The sequence below is a fragment of the Schistocerca gregaria genome, chromosome 1 (assembly GCF_023897955.1).
Source record: "Schistocerca gregaria isolate iqSchGreg1 chromosome 1, iqSchGreg1.2, whole genome shotgun sequence".
Taxonomy (NCBI): domain Eukaryota; kingdom Metazoa; phylum Arthropoda; class Insecta; order Orthoptera; family Acrididae; genus Schistocerca; species Schistocerca gregaria.
The window spans coordinates 378,186,364-378,209,160 of record NC_064920.1 but is presented as its reverse complement, the minus strand read 5'-3'; the positions used below and the strand labels follow the sequence as shown (position 1 = coordinate 378,209,160).

The 22,797-nt window shown below is 38.4% G+C and overlaps 1 protein-coding gene across 3 annotated transcripts in view; it reads right to left on the bottom strand.

The window, feature by feature from the left end:
• Nucleotides 1-202: 202 nt before the first annotated feature.
• Nucleotides 203-22,797, bottom strand: part of LOC126348001 (interaptin-like) — a 238,839-nt gene continuing 216,244 nt past the window's right edge. Inside the window, exon 14 of one of the 3 annotated variants that reach the window (XM_050002320.1) lies at nt 203-545. In XM_050002320.1, coding sequence (XP_049858277.1) covers nt 384-545 — 162 coding nt within the window. In that variant the 3' untranslated portion in view covers nt 203-383. The remainder of the gene's footprint in view (nt 546-22,797) is intronic. The other 2 variants (XM_050002319.1, XM_050002318.1) reach the window with 2 other exon arrangements.

Here is a 22,797-nt window from a genome sequence, read left to right as displayed (position 1 = left end):
ATCCAGACCATAGTAACTATGAGTGCTCAGAGCAAGTACTGATTGTTATTCAGAGATAAAAATTTATATCAAAAATTTTCTGGATGACACTGAATGTTCTCTCATATATTTTTCTACAGTTATTTTAGAAAATAGTTATCTATGAGTGCTAAGAGCTAGTACATATTGTTATTCAGAGGTATAAAAAAAATTATTCCAGAAATTTCCTGAAAAGACCAAGAATTTTACCTTGTATAGTCTTCTAAAGTAATTTTATTTGAATAAGTACAATAAACAAGGCGAGTGAATATATTGAAGTAATGAGTTGTAAAATACCAGAAATCTTGTGTTTTTAGTATTAACAGAGTGCTTGAAATAAGCTATTTATGGTGTATGAAGATAGGCTACTCTGCTGATTGATATTTTTTCAATTTTGCTGTCAAATTTTGATAAATTTGCTTTGCTGCAGCCAATCTAGCTCTGAGATCATCACAAGATGTCTTTAATGCTCCAATGTTTTTCCTTAGTGATGCTTCCTTCTCTGTTCCCTGGCTTTCGCTAGTGTGCTGAAAAAAAATTTTCATTAGCTCCAAATAATTTTATTATTTCTTAATATACTAAAAATTAACATTATGGATTTTATAAACATTGTGAATGCATGAAAGAAATGTTGTGACAAACTTCAAGGTGAGGTGGGGCACGCCATACAGAAGAATACTGGAGGAGAATGTGAGGGTTTCTTCATTTGAACATTAGCCAGCATACAAGGAGCATGGAATGGTATACAAATGGTGAGCTTGCAGAGATGCACTTAATGTATGGAATAGCTGAGTACAATGGATGAGCCACTGGATGCTTTTATTGAGAAAGCTTCCAATACAGACATCAACCACACCACAGTTTGTTTGCACATCTGCACCAAAATGTTTGCAAGTATGGGTCTTTAAGAAGTGACAGGGCTAGTGACAGCAGGCCATGACCAGTAAGGTCAGTCATTAAGGAACAAAGTGTGTCAGGTGCCATGGAAACTAATCCAAGGACCAGTCTACATGCCATTGCCTTGGAATTAAGGACGTCTCGTAGGAGTGTTCAGAGTGTTCTGAATGTCAAGTCCTTATGTGCCTTTCACTCTAAAGGCTGCAGTTATTGCACCTCAATGACCATCCTTCATGTGAGTGTTTCACAATGCGGTTTGTGCAACAAAGTGGTCAAGATTTGCATTTCTGAGCTTATGTGTTCACTGATGAGGCCACATTCACTATGGATGGTGAACTCAATCACCGTAATAAACATTTTTGGGACCCAGAAAACCCCCACAGTGTGCAGCACCTTGTGGAACACCGCCACTTCCCAGTTAATGTATGGGTGGAGTGATTGCGTGGTCAGGCCATACCTATTACCATCCTGCTGGATCGCCACAAGTAATCAGCTCTTTCTGGAACAGTTTCTTCTGGGCTTGCTTGAAGATGTTCCAACAAATGTGAGCTGCTGCATGAAGTCCTAATACGATGGGATGCCTACTCATTTTGGACTGGCTGTTCACAGGCATTTGAAGAGGTCATTTCTGGCTGAGATGGATCTGTTAACCTGGCACTCACATACTCACTGGATTTATTGTGCCTTGATTTCTTTCTTAGGTGAGCCGTGAAATCTCGCATGCATCACAGTCCTGTGGAGTCTGAAATGGGTCTCATCACAAGAGTTCTTTGCAAAGTTCCAGCAGTGTGTCCAAGGAGGTTCAGCAGTCAATTCTCCAACAGAGTCTGGTGTACGTGGCATCTGATGGTACAAACTTTGAGCATCTGTTGTAACAGAGCTGTATTCATGTTGTACACCATGTGCACTTCTTATGCCCAATGAATTTTTGAAATTAATCACTCTCTTGTTTGCTCTTTGAATCTGGTACCACTTATTCCACACACCACACACACACACACACACACACACACACACACACACACACACACACACACACAAAATATATAAACATGCACGCAAACAGAGGGTGATTAAAAAAATCTTTAGGCACTGACATGGCACATTGGGCATACAACAAGGATCAGTAATCACATATGAACTGGGCTTCACACCACGAAAGGACGTTAGAGTCACGAGACGGCATTACTATACAAACATGGATGGAGCCCACGGAGACCATTGCCATTCATACTGTGGAAGCGTTGCGAATAACATGGCTAGCTACACATAGTGCAAAATGGCTGAGACGCGTTTAATTTATGGTATGGTGAACTGCAATAGATGAGAAGCTGTGCAATTGTATCATGCAAAGTATCCTGATAGAAAGGTGCTGTACCAACATTATTCTCCACCATGCACCACTGATTGTGCAACATAGCCCTTTCCATGTGCACAAGCTGATTGTTTACCAACAAACGACATGGACAGCTGTGGAAGAAGAAAGCATTCCTGAATGTGCAATGTATGCCATCAACATTGATATCCCCAACCCTCCGTCTGGTGCATTATACACAATGAAGGACTGCATCCGTTTCATTTTCAATACATTCAGGCATTGCAACTGGATAACAACAACAAGTGCATAGGATTTGCATGGTGGTTTCTGCAGTAATTCACTGCAGACTGGAGCTTCACAGCAAGTGTCCTCTTTACTGATGAGGATGCATTCTCACTTGAGGGCATGATGAACATTTACAGTCTGCATACATGGATGGATAAGAAACCACATATTACACATACACATTCCTCACCACACAAATTTACCCTTAACACTTGGGCTGGCATCATAAAGAGTCTGTTTGACAGGCTGTACATTTTTCTGGATCAACTTGACGGTGAGATGTATCTGATATTCATGTGAAAGATTCTGCCAGACATGCTGAATGATGTTCAAATACCTATTTGTCATTGAATTCAATTTCAGTATGATGTAGCTCCCACACATTTTGGCAAACAAGTGAAGGCACAACTGCAGGCAACCTTTCCCAGTTGTCTACGAGGGTCGGTCAAAAAGTAATGCCTCCCATTTTTTTTCTACTTAAAAAAATTAAGTTAAGTGAAAAATTTGAATTTGGCGCCATTCCTCAAACCTTCTTCTGCAATCCACTGCAGTAGTAACTTTCTGTGTCAACAGGTGGCAGCACAGCAGAAGTTTGTAAGATGGCCGACATCGATGTTCGTTTGAGACAGCGTTGTGTGATTGAATTCTTGAATGCAGAAGGTGAAACGCCCATACGCATTCATGAAAGACTGAAGAAGGTGTATGGTGTTGTGACAGTGGATGTCAGCACTGTTAGACGATGGGTTCGGCGTTGTAAGGAAGCTGAAGGGCAAACACCGTTGACTGACGAAAAGCGGAGCGGCAGGCCGGTGAGTGCAGTGACTCCACACAACATTCAGCAAGTTGATGACATCATTCGTGGTGACCGTCGGGTGACTGCAGATGAAGTGTGTCGCATTATTTCTCTTAGTAAAGGCAGTGTGATCACGATTATTAAACAATTGGGGTACTCAAAAGTTTGTGCACAGTGGGTTCCAAGAATGTTAACCGATCAGAATAAAGAGGCAAGGAAAACAATAGCCTCCCAACACTTGCAGCGCTTCCGTTTGGAGGGAGATGAGTTTCTGAAAAAACTTGTGACCGGTGACGAAACATGGGTGCATTTTTTTGAACCCGAATCAAAGAGGCAGTCAATGGAGTGGTGTCACACAAGCTCGCCAAGGAAGAAAAAATTCAAAACTGTGCGATCGGCAGGGAAAGTTATGGCAACAGTTTTTTGGGATACAGAGGGTGTGATTCTGGTTGATTTTTTGGAGCAGGGATGCACAATAAATTCTGTTCAATACGTCACAACCCTCAAAAAACTTAAAGCACGTCTTCAGCGAGTTCGCCCAACAAAATCAATGGCAGATGTTCTTCTTTTGCATGACAATGCAAGACCACACACCAGTCGTCACACCTCTGACGAGATTGTCAAAATTGGATGGGAAGTTTTGCCTCATCCCCCATACAGCCGTGACCTGGCACCATCAGACTTCCATCTGTTCGGGCCACTAAAAGAAGCTCATCGTGGGATTCATTTTGAAGATGAGGAGGCCGTCAAAACATCCGTGCGTCAATGGCTTAGGAAGCAGAGCTGTGATTTTTACCATGCTGGGATACATGCCCTTGTTCAAAGATGGACCAAAACTGTAGAGATGGGCGGAGATTACATTGAAAAATGACAAAATGATCCTCGATGTTGTGGTTTTCAACCTATGTAATTGCATTTAAATTTCCTGACAATTAAACGTAGAAAAAAAAATAGGAGGCATTACTTTTTGACTGACCCTCGTACATCTACCATCTACATCTATACTCTGCAGACCACCACAAGGTGCTTGGCAGAGGCTACATCACATTGTATCAATTATCAGGGTTTCTTCCTACTCCATTAACATATGGTGCACAGGAAGAATAATTGTTTGAGTGCCTCTGTGCATTCAGTAATTATTCTAATCTCACCCTCATGATCCCCATGTGACTGATATGTGGGGGGTTGTAGTAAATTCCTGGAGTAAATTTTGTTAACAGTCTTCCTTCAGCATCTCTGTGACATTCTCTTGTAGATCAAACAAACCTGTCACCATTCACACTGCCCTTCTCTGTACGGTATATGTTGAATTGTGTTGAATATCCTCTGTTAGTCCTATGTGGCACAAGTCCCATACACTTGACAATATTCTAGAATTGCTCACATGAGTAATTTGCAGGCAATCTCCTGACGGCTAATTGCACTTCTCCATTTTTCTACCAGTAAACTGAAGTCTACCACCTGTTTTACCCATGACTGAACCTAAGTGCTTGTTCCATTGGATGTCCCTACAAGTGTTACACCCAGGAATTTGTATGACTTGACTAGTTCCAACTGTGATCCATTGATATGATAGTCATAGAATACTACATTTTTTTCAGTTTTTGAAGTGCATAATTTTACATTTCTGAACACTTAAAGCAAGTTGCCAATCTCTATATCACTTTGAAATCTTATCAAGATTCAACTAAACATTTATGCAGCTTCTTTCAGATAGTACTTCATTATAGATAACTGCATCATCTGCAAAAAAATTGATTTTGCCACTAGTATTGTCTGCGAGGTCAATAATACAGCATGAACAACAAGGGTCCCAACACACTTCCCTGGTTCACACCCGAAGTTACTTTTACATCTGACAATGACTTTCCATCCAAGATAAAAAGTCCTCCCTACCAAAAAGTCCTCAATCCAGTAACAAATTTCACTTGATGTTCCATATGACAGTTCTTTTGACAATAAGCCTAGATGTTGTGTTGAGTCAAATGCTTTTCAGAAATCAAGAGTACAGCATCTACCTGACTGCCTTGATCCAAAGCTTTCAGTACGTCATTTGAGAAAAGTGGGGGTTGGGTTTCACATGATTTATGCTTTCAAAATCCATGCTGGTTGACATTCAGGAGATCATTCTGTTCAAGATACCTCATTGTGTTTGACCTCAGAATGTGTTCGAACATTCTACGAGTAATCAATGTCAACGACATTGGATGGCGGTTTTCTCAATCACTTCTGCTACCGCTCTTTCCAAGAACTGGGCACAGTTTTTTGTTCAAGGGATCTACAGGGTGAGTCACTAGCTATTGCCACCAAGAATAACTCCGAAAATATGATAGTAGCTGAAAAGCTTGTGGGACAAAAGTTGCATGGGACAGTGGGGGCCATAATATGATGTTGGTTTTTTGTCGTCAGGTAGGGTCACTTCAGAGATATGAAGGTCAACTTTGTTTCTTTTAAATGGGATGCTATAGTTTGAGACTTATTTTCTGATAGTGGTTATCAAGACGAATCCAATGATGTGTAACAGTAAGGTCTTTGAAGGTCAACGAAGGTCACAAATGTGGCATGAACATCCATTTACAGAAGGTGTTTGAAGTGATGACCATTGGTATCATTTAAGTGCTGCAATCTTCTTACCATGGATTGAGTGGTATTTCTTATCACATTGGCACTTTATTGAATCACATGCTCGACAATTCTCTCTCACATATCTTCAGGTGTATTTGGAATGTCTTTATAAACAATGTCTTTTACAAAATCCCCACAGGAAAAAATCCAGAGGCATCAAGTCTGGCAAATGTGTTGGTCATAACAAATCTCCTCCATGTCCAATCCAATGATTTCAGAATTGCTTCTACATCTCACTTCTAGCTATCAGTGAAAAATGTGCGTGACGTCCATTGTGTTGATACCACATTCTGTTCCTTGTTCATAAAGATATTTCTTCCAATAACAGAACTGATGTTTCTTGCAGGAATGTGGTGTACTTCCTACCATTAAGATTTCCTTTGATGAAATAGGGATCTATAATTCTGTCCTCCAGAATCCCACACCATACATTCACCGATCACGGTTTTCAGTGTGCAACATGCCACAGCCAATATGCATTTTCAGTTGCCCGTTGAGCTCATTTGCAGAATTCAATGTGATGCATACAATCCATACCAGTTAATTCTTGGTGGTAAGGATGATATTTATGCCAATGGCTCATGCCAGATTTCCTTGCAATCTGAGGAGAACTTACACAAAGATCTCGAACCATAGTGGCAGAGTACCAATTTCCGTTTCCTCATTAGTAACTTTCTTTTGCCGAATATGTTTGCAATGCATTAAAGATCCAGTTGTTCTCAATTTATCATACACATATTTAAATTTATGACATGTAGGATGAATTTTGTTGGCATTCTCCATAAATGAGAAGCATTTCAACTTGTTCTTCGAAGGAATACATCATTTACATTCATCTGATTTGACAATATTAGTCTTACTGTTCCTATCAGTGTTGTATTGAGAAACTATCAAATGGTGTTTACATGTCAATGGCACGTTAGGTGGATATGCCATATTCAGCGAATATTTACTACTTGCACATTATTTTAGAGAGAATTGTCAGAGCATGTGCTTTGATAAGTGCCAAAGTGATAAGGAATACCACTCAATCTCTGGTAAGAAGATTTCAGCACTTAAATGATACCAATTGTCATCACTTGTAACACCTTCTGTAAATGGATGTTCATGCCACCTTTTTGACATTCATTGACCTTCAAAGACCTTACTCTTACACATCACTGGATTCACCTCAATAGCCACTATCAGAAAATAAGTAACAAACTTTAGCATCCCATTAAAAAAACAAAAAAACAAAGTTGACCTACATATTTCTGAAGTGACCCCACCTAGCAACAAAAAAATCAACATCATATTATGGGCCCCATTGTCCCATGCAACATTTGTTCACAAACTTTTCAGCTACTATCACACTTTCAGAATTATGCTAGGTGGCAATAGTTAGTGACTCACTCTATACAATAGTTTGTAGCTAGAAGAGGGGCTAACTCAGCTACAAATTCACTACAGAATCTGATAGGGATTTCATTGGCCCCTGTAATTGTTCAAGTTTAACAATTTTAGCTGTTTCTCAACACCACTGACACTATACTTATTTCATTCATCTTATCATTGATAGGAGCATTATATTTGGGCAGTTCTCCTGGGTTTTCCATTCTAAAGGAACATTTGAAAATGGAGTTAAGCATTTCAGCTTTTGCTTTATATCGTCAAGTTCAGTTGCTGTCTTATTCACTTGGGACTGGACACTAATATTGGTGCCACTAACAACCTACAATTTCTTTGGTGTTCTATGAAAGATCACTTGACAATATTGTGCTATGGTAGTCACTGATGATATCGTACATTGCTCTCTTGACAGCCAAACATGTTTCACTCAGCATCTCTCTTTCTTTAGAAGTTTATTCACAGTGACTGTATACCTTGGAGGTTCCCTCCTATTATGAACTGTTCTACTGGGTTCATACACTATCTCATCAAAAGTATCCATACACCTGGCTGAAAATGACTTACAGGTTTGTGGCATCCTCCATCAGTCATGCTGGAATTCAATATGGTGTTGGCACACCCTTTAGCCTTGATGACAGCTTCCCTCTTGCAGGAATATGCTCAATCAGGTGCTGGAAGGTTTCTTGGGGAATGGCAGCCCATTTTTCACAGAGTGCTGCACTGAGGAGAGGTATTGATATCAGTTAGTGGGGCCTGGCATGAAGTAGGCATTCCAAAATGTCTCAAAGGTGTTCTATATGATTCAGGTCAAGACACTGTGCAAGCCAGTCCATTACAGGGATGTTATTGTCGTGTAACAACTGCTCCACAGGCCATGCATTATGAACAGTTGCTTGATCATGTTGAAAGATGCAATTGCCATCCCCAAATTGTTATTCAACAGTGGGAAGCAAGAAGGTGCTTAAAACATCAATGTAGGCCTGTGCTGTGTTAGTGCCACACAAAACAACAAGGGCTGCAAGCCCCCTCAGTCAAAGACATGACCACACCATAACACCACCACCTCCGAATTTTTCTGTTGGCACTTCACACGCTGGCAGGTGACATTCACCAGGCATTCGTTATACACACACCCTGCCATTGGATCGCCACATTGTGTACCGTGATTCATCACACCACACAACATATTTCCACTGTTCAATTGTCCAATGTTTGCGCTCCTTACACCAAGCAAGGCATCATTTGTCATTTACAGGCATGGTGCGTAGCTTACGAGCAATTGCTCGACCATGAAATCCAAGTTTTATCTCATCCCACCTGTCATAGTACTTGCAGTGACTCCTGATGCAGTTTGGAATTCCTGTGTGATAGTCTGAATAGAATTCTGCCTATTACACATTATGACCTTCTCCATCTGTCGGCAGTCTCTGTCAGTCAACAGACGAGGTTGGCCTGTATGTTTTTGTGCTGTATGTGTCCCTTAATGTTTCCACTTCACTATCATATTGGAAACAGTGGACCTAGGGATGTTTAGGAGTGTGTAAATCTTGCATACAGACATATGACACAAGTGATGCCCAATCATCTGGCCACATTCGAAGTCCATGAGTTCCGTGGAGCACCCCATTCTGCTCTCTCACAATGTCTAATGACTAGTGACGTTGCTGATATGGAGTACCTGGTAGTAGGCAGCAGCAAAATGCATCTAATATGAAAGACATATGTTTTTGAGGTTGTTAAGATACTTCTGATCACATAGTGTAACTGTCCAGTGCATGGTCAGCTATTCTTTTAAACTTGAGCCAGAGTTCCTCTACATGCTCCTGCTGTGTGATGGATGTTCAAGTTCATCCACTGCTGTTGGATTAGTTGCAATGGGCCAGTTGTATGGCCAACACAATCACCCAATCTGCCCTAATCAATTTTTGGCTGTGAGGATATCTGGGGGCCTTGTGTATGAAGCACCTGTTACTTCAGTGGAGGATCTAGTGGGCACGGTTGTTGTGGCAGCAGCATGTCTTCAAGACACACCATTTATCATTGAGATAAATGGGTGATGATGGCTAAAAATGCCCGCATCTCGTGGTCGTGCGGCAGCAGGTGTATTTATCTCTGCACTTTGTTCAAAGTGCTAGGACCTGAACTTTGAATAAGGTAATAGTGTACGTGGACAATCTTTTAGTCACCACACCCACTTGGGTAGAACACTTAAGATTTATTAACAAGTACTGAACCACTTTTCCACACATGGAGTAACAACAAATCTCAAGAAATCTAATTTCGGACAAGAAAAGGTTAATGTTTTAGGAAACATAATCTCTACAGAATGCATACTTCCAGATCCCTAAAAACTTGATGCCATTAGGGACTGTTCTGTTCCTCAAAACAAGAGTCAATTAAAGGCATACTTAGGCCTAGTCTCACTTTTCAGGAAATTCATCCCTAACTAACTTATGAACAGTGATGCTTTATTCAATATTCTCCAGAAAAACAGACCTTGGTTACGGGACAAGCAATGTCAAACCAATTTGAAGGACATCAAACAATGCTTATTAAATGTTAATATGAGGGTAATTTGAAAAGCTTTTGGAATCACTATGAGAAGTCAGAGCTAATGCAATGAGTTGATCACCTGATATTCACTGGACTGTTGCCCGTAAACACATGCCACATCAGTACTTTTGGAAGGGAGCTGTGGTGGTCACATGGCTCTGTTGTTGTTCCCACATAGTGAGTTGCAAAGGTTCCCACATAGTGATTTGCAAAGATAGAACAAATTGAGTTTCGAGCGGTGGTTAAGTACTTTGTAAAGAAAGGTAAGAAAGCACAGGACATTCATGTGGATTTCCATAATACAGCGGGGGACTTTGTTCCTTTGTATTCAACTGCTGCCAAGTGGACAAACGAATTTAAATTTGGTTGGGAGAGCTTAGATGATGACCTGTGCAGTGGTTGGCCAAGATGTGTCATTACTCCAGAAATCATTTCAAAAGTGCACAAAATGGTCATGGAGAATCATTGATTGAAAGGGCATGAAATTGCTCATGCTTGCCAGATGTCATCTGGAAGGGTATATCACATTTTAACTGAAGAACTAGAAATGAAAAAATTATCTGTAAGATGGGTGCCACGACTCTTGATGCGCACCTGCGCACATGTGCTGTTGTCATGGCAAAATCACACAAACTAAGGTATGAATTGTTGCCACACCCACCTTATTCATATGATATGGCTATGTCACTCTGTCAGACTTCAATCTCTTCCCAAGACTTTTTTTTTTTTATTATTCAGTTCAAATGACAAATTGATAGCAACAAATATTTTGCAGGCCTGGAGGAAACTCATTTTCGAGATGGGATCAAGACCCTAGAACATCACTGGACCAAGTATATTAATCTACAAGGAGACTATATTGAAAAATAAAAAAAATTCAGTGATGTAAGTATCTTTTTTCTATTCCATTCCAAGAACTTTTCAAACCACTCTCATAGCAATAAATCAAAAACTCCATTAACAACATTGAAACATTCACAGAAAACACGGTGATGATATTGGCTTAACAGCAAGCATACCAAGGTTTCCATCAAATTTTTCAAGCTGGCCTATCTATTCCAATCAGTGGATGATGAGGTTTGGGCTCCATATCATCACCCAACACCTACAAACATCACACAGCAGCCATTAACATCTACATCTACATCTACATGGTTACTCTGCAATTCACACTTAAGTGCCTGGCAGAGGGTTCATTGAACCATTTTCATACTACTTCTCTACCATTCCACTCTTGAATGGCACTTGGGAAAAAGGAGCACCTAAATCTTTCCATTTGAGCTCTGATTGCTCTTATTTTATTATGATGGTCGTTTCTCCCTACATAGGTGGTTGTCAAAAAAATATTTACGCATTCAGAAGAGAAAGTTGGTGACTGAAATTTCGTAAATAGATCTCGCCACAAAGAAAACCACCTTTGTTTCAGTGACTGCCACTCCAACTCTCATAGCACATCAGTGACACTCTCATCCCTACTGCATGATAATACGAAACGAGCTGCCCTTCTTTGCACTTTTTTGAGTCCTCCATCAATCCTACCTGGTAAGGATCCCACACCATGCAGAAGATGGACAAGTGTAATGTAGGCTGTCTCTTTAGTGGGTTTTGTCGCATCTTCTTTGTGTTCTGCCAACAAAGCACAGTCTTTGTTTTGCCTTCCCCACAATATTATCTATGTGGTTTTTCCAACTTAACTTGCTCATAATTGTAGTTCCTAGGAATTTAGTCAAATTGATAGCCCTTAGATTTGTGTGATTTATTGTATACCCAAAATTTATTGGATTTCTTTTATTACCCATGTGGATGACCTCGTACTTTTCTTTGTTTAATGCTAATTGCCACTTTTCACACCATGCAGAAATTCTCTCTAGATCATTTTGTAAATGCAGTTGATCATCTGATGATTTTACTAGACAGTAAATTACAGCATCATCTGCAAACAATCTAAGGGGGCTGCTCAGATTATCACCTAGATCATTTATATAAATCAGGAACAGCAGAGGGCCTATGACACTACCTTGCAAAACGCCAGCTATCACTTCTGTTCTACTGGATGATTTACCATCTATCACTATGAACTGTGACCTCTCTGAGAGGAAATAAAGAAACCAGTCACACAACTGAGACCAGACTCCATATGCACGCAATTTGAATAATAGTAGCTTGTGAGGAACATGATCAAAAAGCCTTCTGGAAATCTAGGAATCTGGAATCGATCTGAGATCCCTTGTTGACAGCACTCATTACTTCATGGGAATAAAGAGCTGGCTTTGTTGCACAAGAACAATATTTTCTGAATCTGTGTTGGTTATATATCAATAAGTCATTTTCTTCAAGGTGATTCATAATGTTCGAGCACAGTATATGCTCCAAAATCTTACTGCAAATTGAGGTCAGTGAAATGGATCTGTAATTCAATGGGTTACTCCTATTTCCCTTCTTGAATATTGGTGTGACTTGTGCTACTTTCCAGTCTATAGGAACAGACCTTTCATCAAGTGAGCAGTTGTATATGATTGCTAAGATAGGCACTATTGTGTCTGCATACTCTGAGACGAACCTGATTGGTATACCATCTGGACCGGAAGACTTGCCTTTCTTAAGTGATTTGAGTTGTTTTGCAACACCTAAGGTATCTACTTTTATATCAGTCATGCTAACAGATGTTCTGGTTTCGAATTCTGGAATATTTACTTTGTCTTCTTTCATGAAGGAATTACGGAAAACTGTATTTAGTAACTCCACTTTAGTGGCATCATCATTGGTAACATTTCCATCACTATTGCACAGTGATGGTATTGACTGTTTTTTGCCACTGGTGTACTTTACATTAAGCTAACATTGTCACTAGTCCAGTCTCTACAGCCATTGACTTTGATGAATGATGTGACTGCTGACAAGACTACACCATCACCAGATCAATCATCACAGAATAATCACCCAGTTTCTCCTGCTTTACATCCAGTTTGCACAGAGCCTTGTGGGACAGAGGGCACAAATATTCCTTCACTCCTTCATACTATGTCTACATGTGTAAACACATGGAGCAATTACACCAGGAAGATACATGTTGGACTAAGGTAAGAGTGAAATTTATGCAAAAGGGTGATGAAAAGTCAAAAAGGTTTTTCACTATTCACAAAGGCGTTCTGTTCCATGGGAACCAAACTGAGCAAGAAAAATGACACGTGTGTTTGCCAGAGAAATATGTGGATGATTTTATCTTATACACACACTATACTTGGGACCATTATGGTACTGAAAAGTGCACTGGCAAAATAGGTAAATGCTGTTATTTCCCCACCCTTAGACGAAGAGTACTAGGGGTGGTGAGAAAATGTGTTGTCTGCCAGAAAACAAAATATTCTAACATCTCCAAACTACATCCCATTGTGGCAAATAAAACCTCTAGGAGAGGTATCTTTGGATATGGCTGGATCCTACGCCAGAGGTAAGGACTGCGTAAATTATATAGTAGGTCTGTATGGTATTTTCACCAAATACATAAAATTGTGTGCTCTACAGACCATTTCAGCCAGTTCAATTATAAGATGAATCAAAGAGGATTATTTTGTAAGAGTAGGAAAACCAGAAGTCATATTAGCAGACAGTGCCTCATATTCTGTTGGATATAAATGGAAAGCGTTTGTAGATTCTAACCAAATCAAACACTTATTAGTATCCAAATTTCATCCTGAAGCATACCCCATAGACGGGATGTTTAAGGAATTCAACAACTTTGTGAGAACCTATATACCTCATAAACACACCAAGTCGATTGAATATGTCACTCCCTTCATACAAGTTATTAACAACCTTCCCCATACATCAACTGGATTTACAGTAAATGAGCTGACATTCAATTGCAAACTAGTAAATGAGTGGGAGAAACCTTCACCCAAGATACTGATAGAGGAATTATCACTGGTTGATAAAATATGACAATCAGCAATTAGTCTTGGAACATGAGCTAAATACAGGAAAGGAATTACGCACAACACAATTTTATATAAGATAAAAGGTATTACTTAGAACACATCCCAAATCAACAAAAGTGGAAAACTGAACCATAAATGGTAACTGCTATACACCGGACCATACATATTTACTAAAATCCCCCACCCAGTAACATACAGAGTGGTACACATGAACATGGGTAAAGACAAGGGTCTTTCCCCACACAAAGACTTGAAAACGTATACATACTGGAAGAAGGGCTGTATACCCTCCTAAGTTGTATATGTGTGTAATAATATTTAGATTTAGGGTACTGGAAAGTCACATTCCAGAATTTGTGTTGTTAGCTGTTAAGGAAAATTTGTGTTTGTTTGTATTTTTTGCCTTATATGTCAAAAGTGTAAATGATGAGTGGTTGTAACAATAAAGAGTTTTACTTTTGTGTGTCTAGAGATGATGACAATTCTTCACCTTGCATGTAGCCCAGTTTTAAACAAATAAATGCATGGTACCATGCAATGCAATCATACTTGATAGACAAGAAAAGTCTTGCTGAAGGTAAACAAACAACTACAGTATAAGTGGCACACTGAATAAGAGGTTGCACTAAACCTCTAACACACTTTATGTTTCAGATTTATAAGGTAAGTAGAGATGCACACATGACATGAAATAAGTTTTGTGATAACACGACTGCACCCTGAAGTAAATGAATACATGGTTGAGTATATGAATAAAGTACTAGTAGCCATCAAGCCATTACACACTTATCTATGAAGATTTAGTTTTAAGTTAGTATTAAGTTTTTTCTTCCAGGGAATGATGCATCGACACATTCTAAAGTGAAGTAAGATAAATGCTTTTAGAATGTTAGGTACCACATATCCATAAGAAGGGACCACATCACAAGTAAATACTGTTGTAAGATTATGATACGTATGAATGTGATAGTGTGAAAGTAAGTGAAGAAGAAAACAGTTGCAGTACATGACATCTCATGATGTTGAACTAAGAGTGAGTTCTACCAAATAACAAATGGGTTGAAACCTAACTATTGTGATCATCAACCACCCATGAAAGTGTTAAATACCTGAATTACCTTGAAATTTTTATCCACATTTGTTACATATGTAAACATTTTTTTACATTCATTGTTGTTGTTGTTTTTGTTGTTGTCTTCAGTCATGAGACTGGTTTAATGCAGTTCTCCATGCTACTCTATCCTGTGCAAGCTTCTTCATCTCCCAGTACTTACTGCAACCTACATCCTTCTGAATTTGCTTAGTGTATTCATCTCTTGGTCTTTCTCTATGATTTTTACCCTCCACGCTGCCCTCCAATGCTAAATTTGTGATCCCTTGATGCCTCAGAACATGTCCTACCTACTGATCCCTTCTTCTTGTCAAGTTGTGCCACAAACTCCTTATACATATCATATTGATGATACAATTGTGGAAACCTCAGCACATGAAATGGTTATTGTTATACAATGAACATAACAAGTAATTATTAAGCTTCATTTATAAACATTGAATAAGTATTTGATATGATTGGTATCATCAGATTTGAGTTTTGCTTAGAAACAAGAAACTATTTTGTTCTTGGGATCACAGATAAGTCTATTAACGAGACATAACTTAGCACATAAATGCCTTTCTGTAGAATTTCCACAACCCTGTAGTTTATAGATCATTTTTGGAGTATGCTAGAAAGGCGAGGCCATGCTTACTTATCTGAGTGGCACACAGTATCTATTGTAGCAACTACTGTTTACTTCTTTGATTCTTTTTGAAATGTTAAATATGTTCCAACAAGAAGCCACTGTAAATTGAAATTAAATCTATATCAGTTTATACTATAAATAAAAACAGACTCTATTATTGTATTGATGTTATGTGAAGCATGTATAACCAAACGTGAGTAAAATGTGTGCTCATATTGGAGCAGAATAATGTAACAAAAATGAAATCTGACAAAATTTACTAAAACTAAATGACAAGTAATGACCTGACAGATAAAAAGGGGAGAGAATATGTTACAGACTATAATAAACATATGAGTGACGATAATGGCATGTCAGCAAATGAATAGGGTAAGTGTATTTGCAATAATCATATTTGTGTTTTATTATTTTATGCATACAGTATGTGGAAAAGACACTATAGAAACTTTATGTAATGCAACTGTATGAAAGACATCCAAAAACATACTAAACCTGACTGGAAAGTGTTAGGTGCACGTATCTTAAAACAATACATGGGTGTGTGCACGATAAATTAAAAATGGCTGTACTTCATGTAACATGAATTTTCTGTGCTTGTCAACATCATAAAAGCAGGCAAGGAACTTACCTTGTCGATGGATGTCAGATGTATGGCCAGTCTCCCCACTGAATAAGTGAGAGGTACGCCATTAAACACGAGTTTCATGAATTTGTAGAGTGGAAGCCACTGTAAACGCACAACATTAAGACTCTGACCTGATGCTGATGCCCGTATAATTTGATAACAGTTTAGGATAACTCTAATGGCCAAAAATAAAGGCTATGCTTATTCTGGCCAGGATTATCAAGCCTCAGAAGGGGAAATAAGTTCAGCCAGTGTGCCCCACCATATGATGTCAGTGCCCAGTGGGCGACACTCATATTGAATCATATTATTTTTCTTTCTTTTCTTTTCTTATATGTAAGCTACATATAAACCAAATGAGCTATAAATCAAAATAAATTAATGATTTGCTTTGTGGCAAGGATAATGTTTTGATACATCATTAAATATCTGTATGAAACAAAGTAAGAATATACTCCATTTATTAATTCATGTATCTTCACCCTTTTGTTCCAGGAAGTAGTAGCGTACAGATGTACACTTGGATCCATCATACCAGCATTGTTAAAAATGTGTATTTTAACTGCTCATTAAAAGTAGCATAAAAAGTTAACAGAAAAGGAATATTTATTTGCACAGTTATAAGAGCATCTTCTATCTGTTCAGTTCACTCACCACTGAGATCCTGCACCAAGAGGTTTGTTGTGGACAAGAATAATTAACACTGTATCTGGAAGAGCATTCCTGCACTAATATTGTCATAATGAAGAGAAAACACACTGGAATTAATGTGAACATAATGATTCATACTTGCTAGGCACCTATTGAATTTGGTTTACTTATACTAAAAATATTGTTCCTCATTTGTTTAAGAACTTATAGACAGATCAATGACTTCAATGGTTGTAGTGAAAGCACCAATATGTAATGCAAATTATGTTTATTGACCTTGAATGTAATGATATTCAAGGCCTGTTGATACTGGCATCAGTTAAAGTTCATCCAGGATTGTGCACAGATACATGAATTACTTTCAAATTTTTTTCAAATATTCTTTCCAATAATTCAAACACTTATTAATTGATTTCCATTTCCACATCACTATTCATAGTCTAGCATGACAGCTATCATTCCACAACCCCTCACATTTATATCTACTTTATATACTGAGGTATTCTCAATTTTGTATCTTTATTAATAAAATGTGTCAGATAATCAAATCTGTTGCAGTCATATAGTAAACGAATGCATCAGGTCAAGTCTCGCATCACACTGTACATTACTGTATCATATTTGTCAAGACTGATTATTAATATTTTATCTCTTTAACAGTCAGTCAGTTTGGGTAGCATCAGGAACAACTGTAAATTAAAGATGGCAAAGTATCCTGAGGATGTGATGATGCCAGTAGACTGAGCATCAGACAATGCTTCAATAGAGCTGTTCAAGGTCATTTAATTATATACTCCAGCTGGATGTGTAGATATAGGGAAGTGTTGAGTTCCAGGTGGAAAATGGCTGCAAATACTTTAATTTTTACTAATACTTATCAATTGATGTGGGACTTAATCTCAGAGACGCCGTTTTATGGACCAGTGATGTTTAGTTAACTAAGCAGACTTTGCTACCACTGAGTTACCACATTTATGCAAATTTTGCTGCATTGAAGAATACTATTATTTAAATGATATTTCTGTAGGACTACCATTCATCAGTTTTGGTGTTTTGTCTGACTGAAGAAATCAGTACACACAGCTTAAATCTTTGTTGTTGACTACATCTGTTATTCACTTGAATTCAACCCTTTTTCATTTCTTATTCTTGTTTTAACACATTTCAAATTGTGTTACTTAATAATTCACATTGTATGACAATGCTTGCGTAATCTGGCTATGGGTCACAGAAAAACAACAATATTTCAATGAAACGTACTTCTAGGCATGGAAGCAGGTGTGTGCAGCTTACCCTAGGACTATTTTGGAGCCATGTTTTTAATGGAGCTGTACATCATCCAAATATCAATTCCATAAAGCTATGACACAAGTTACATTTGAATAAGGACAGATATGTAGATTAACTTATGAAAGAGCACCATTTGGTAGCAAACAGAATGCACTCTTTTATTTCTACAATCTTTAGAGACTACCAGTATTTGGTTAATGATCAGTTTACCAGCTTTCAACTCTGGTATCTCTTAAGTATATTTTCTTTTTAAAGTGTTTTTGAAAATTGTATTTGAAATCAATAATTCATGTCCAGCATGAAATTTTATTAATTTTTCTCTCCTATGGTATCAATTGTCAACACCAAACTTTCTCATTGTTTTTTTCTTTAGCTCTATTAATAACTGCACTCCATTTGCTTGTTATGATTTAATTACCAACAGCTTATATATGTTTTATGAGTTCATTAATGTTATCATACAATTCTTCAGCTTTGCTTTCATTAACAGCTATGTTTGATATGTGCACTTGTACAATTACAAACACTGTAGGACGTCCATTGAATTTCACTAGATATATTATTTCAGTTTGTTGCAGATAACCCTTTATTCTACTGCTCCTTACTCAGTTCATTATTATTCCTATTCCTCCCTTAGAATTTTATTTTCCTCTGCTTTTTTGTCCTAACATCACATATGCTGACCCATATTAAGATTCTCTAGTTATCCGGTATCTCCTTCCTAATAGTCCCTTTATCTCTGTGTGCCACTATGATGATTTTAGCATACAACAGTATCTTCTAGCATAAAACAATGTGATAGTTCCCTTTTGTCTTTCACACTGCAGTACTGCAAAATTTAAAGTTCTCTGTCACAGCTGATGTACCAAACTTCTAGAAATCCGAGATTGTGTCTACTGGAGAGATTGTCACCATCCTTACTAAAGACCAAAAACTTCACTGTCACCATGGCAATGGTTTCTTACAAGGTACCACAAGTTGTGCTAGTGAGAGCAAAGCTTTTGATAGGCATTAATCATCCAGCACACCATTTTTGTCACAGCTTGTGATAAGCAGAGTCTGACCTTCAGTTACCAAATCTATGTGTTCACTGAGCTTTTATGCCAGTGCAGTGGTTTACTTAAATTATAGTCTGAAGTAATGTCCACTATTCTTGTACCAAACCTTTCTCTGCATCACCGAGAGTAGCATTTTGCTACTTACCCAAAACTTGCAACATCCTATTGAGACTGTGTGTCCAGTCTCATTTCATTCATGTTTCCACCTTCCAGTTCATGACTTTAACTGCAGAATGGGACGAATAACAACTGAAGAGTATAATTCAATGTGATAGAAGTGCAACCCTTCAGCAAATTGCTGCAGATTTCAATGCTGGACCATCAATAAGTGTCAGCATGTGAACCTTTCAATGAAGCATAATTGATATTGACTTTTGGAGCCAAAGTCCCCCTCATGTATCCTTGATGACTACATGACACAAAGCTCTATGCCTTGTCTGGATCTGTCAGTGCTGACATTGGACATTGATGACTGAAAACATGTTGCCTGGTCAGACGAATCTCATTTCAAATTGTATTGAGCAGATGAATGTGTGTGTCTATGGAGACAACCTCATGAATCCATGGACCTTTCATGTCAGCAAGGGACTGTTCAACCTGGAGGAGGCTCTGTAATGGTGTGGGGAATGTGTGTTTGGAGTGATATGTGACCTCTGATATGTCTAGAAATGACTCTGACAGGTGACATGTATGTAAGCATCCCGTCTGATCACCTGCAACCATTCATGCCCATTGTGCATTCCGACAGACTTTGGCAAGTCCAGCAGGACAATGCAACACCTCATACATACAGAGTTACTACAGGGTGGCTCCAGGCACATATCTCTATATTTAAACACTTCTGCTGGCCACTAAGCTCCCCAGAAATTAACATTATTGAGCGTAGCTGGGTTGCCTGTTAAGAAGATATCTCCACCCCTTTGTACTCTTATGGCTTTCTGGACAGAACTGCAGGATTCATGGTGTCAGTTCCCTCAAGCACTACTTCTGAAATTAGTCGAGCCCAAGGCACACAATATTGCAGCACTTCTGCCTTTTCGCTGGGACCCTACACGAAATTAGGCAGATGTTCCAGATTATTTGGCTCTTCAGTGAACAATGAAGAGTGCAAATTTTCTGAAGCATTCTTATTCTCCCAGTTACAAATAACCCCACCGAGTATTAATTGTGAGTTTATTTTTACAAGGGTAGGATTTTATACTAGTCAACTGGTTGCAAAGAGGGGCACCACAGAACATTTTAATTTCCACTGTTCTAAGTATAGGTCTGATGGCTTCCATTGTAAAACATACACATTTGAATCACACAGAGCAAAATACAGTACCATGTGACAGAAGAATGCTGTGCGAACAGACATGGCACTGCACTTTGGCACACTTAAGAGAAAATAACCTGTATTACCTTTCCTTGAACATATACACATATAGAAGACTCTTCAGAAAGATGTATACTACAAAATGAACATATTTTTGAAAGATCAGTTTTTCCTAAATTTTTGATGCCCTATCTCAAATGCACAAAGGGGAAGGGGGCACTATCAATTTCTTCCCTTGGGTAGGAAATATTGTAGATGTGGGGTCACATTCAGAACACAGGCACCATTGTCGACCATTTAGCTTCTGAGCAGATGACCCTTACATGTCCTCATGTTTATCAGATTACATTATCTATTGCATTGGTAATGTACTAACAAGATTGTACCACTGATAAATGAAAACAAGTCATCTTGTTGGATGAATCATGTTTCTTGTTACAGTGGCCCTGCATGGATATGCAGAGATCTATGCAAACAGCTCTTCGAAATGCCCACTGTGTCATGGGTGCAAACTGATGGGGTAGTATTATGAGGTAGTAATCGAAGGCAGCATGACAGCTGTGGGCTATGTGAACATTGTTGCATTCTTGCTGTCCGATGTTATATTCCAACAATATAACTCTCCACATCACAAAGTCAGAATCATGCTACAATGTTTCAAGAAACATGACAGTGAACTTAGGTTGAACATGTAGCCCTCTGATAAAATGGCCATAGCCACATCCTTCTGGGTAAAATGTTCCAGAAATACAGGCCTTAATTAACTGGAACTATTAGATGAATAGAAAATGCTAATTATGGACACAAAATCCATGGGAAATATAAAGTTAGAAATGGAAAGTATTTACTTTTATGAGGCACAAATCTCATGACAGCTGATATAACAAAATTCTTAGTTTTCGAAACAAAAGACAACTTCAATTTGGAGGAAATGGGAACTAGTTGGAGGATGCTGGACAGAAAGGCTGATCACTCAGAAACCAGTCTGAGTAATCTATCTTGTTTTAACACCAAAATACTATTATTCCCATCGCCATTTTAAGTTCCACAGCTTCCTCAAACTAATTCCTCTTTCCTTCCTAAAGAAGGAACCTGTTGTGATGTTCATCTGCTTTATTTCTTCATGGATAATCCTCAATGTTGATATATTGCATTGTTCTACTGGCTGAAAAATGGGGGGTTGTAGTTCAACACTGACTACTATAAATGATGTAGCCAACAGTTGAACAATTGCATTTCACAGATATTTAGTTTCCCTGTTCACTACCCCCCAATATTACACAATTATATAGCCAGTTCACTATTGGCAAATGTTGATAAGCCTCATTAATAGGTTGCAGGCAACATCAGCATACTGCTACACTAGTTTGCTGTTGAATATATGAGAGCAGTAAAAACCTAATCACACAGTTCAACAGTTCACAGTCCTAATACGGTACACTTGATGCTATTTTTCAAATAAATTAAACAAGCATTGTCATCAATTGTTCTAACACACAGCCTATTTGTGTTACTATCATTCCACTGTTAAGTTGATGCATTGTTGTTAATCTAACCAATACATGTTAGAAAAAAAAAGATTCCAAGACTTACCAAGCGGGAAAGCGCCGGCAGACAGGCACATGAACAAAACACACAAACACACACACAGAATTACGAGCTTTCGCAACTGGCAGTTGCTTCGTCAGGAAAGAGGGAAGGAGAGGGAAAAATGAAAGGATGTGGGTTTTAAGGGAGAGGGTAAGGAGTCATTCCAATCCCGGGAGCGGAAAGACTTCCCTTAGGGGAAAAAAAGGACAGGTGTACACTCGCACACACACACACATATCCATCCGCACATACACAGACACAAGCAGACATGTCTACATTATTGTTTGCACAATACCAATTGCAGCAATCATATCTGAGTTAGTTTTGTGCCAACACATGTGATGATCTTAGGAGACATGCAGTAATGTCAAAGCATAACAAGTTTTCAAAAATACAGATTTTGATTTCATCCTGTGATGTGATGAAAAACACGCTTATGTAACATGGAAAGATCAATAAAAATCATGATTTAATAGAAAAACACAGACACCAGGCAGATTTATTCAACAACCTGGGACCTATTGTGAGGATTGCACCATACTTCCACTGGATGCTAAAGACAATAAAAAGATTAGACAATCTCATTTACTTTGTTGTGACACTTTTAGCTTTGGACTTATAGTTCCATGGCATGACACCAGTTTGTGATTTGTATATTTTGTCATTGAAGTATAAACTGACAAAGGGGAATAGCATCTAACCATCAGTGC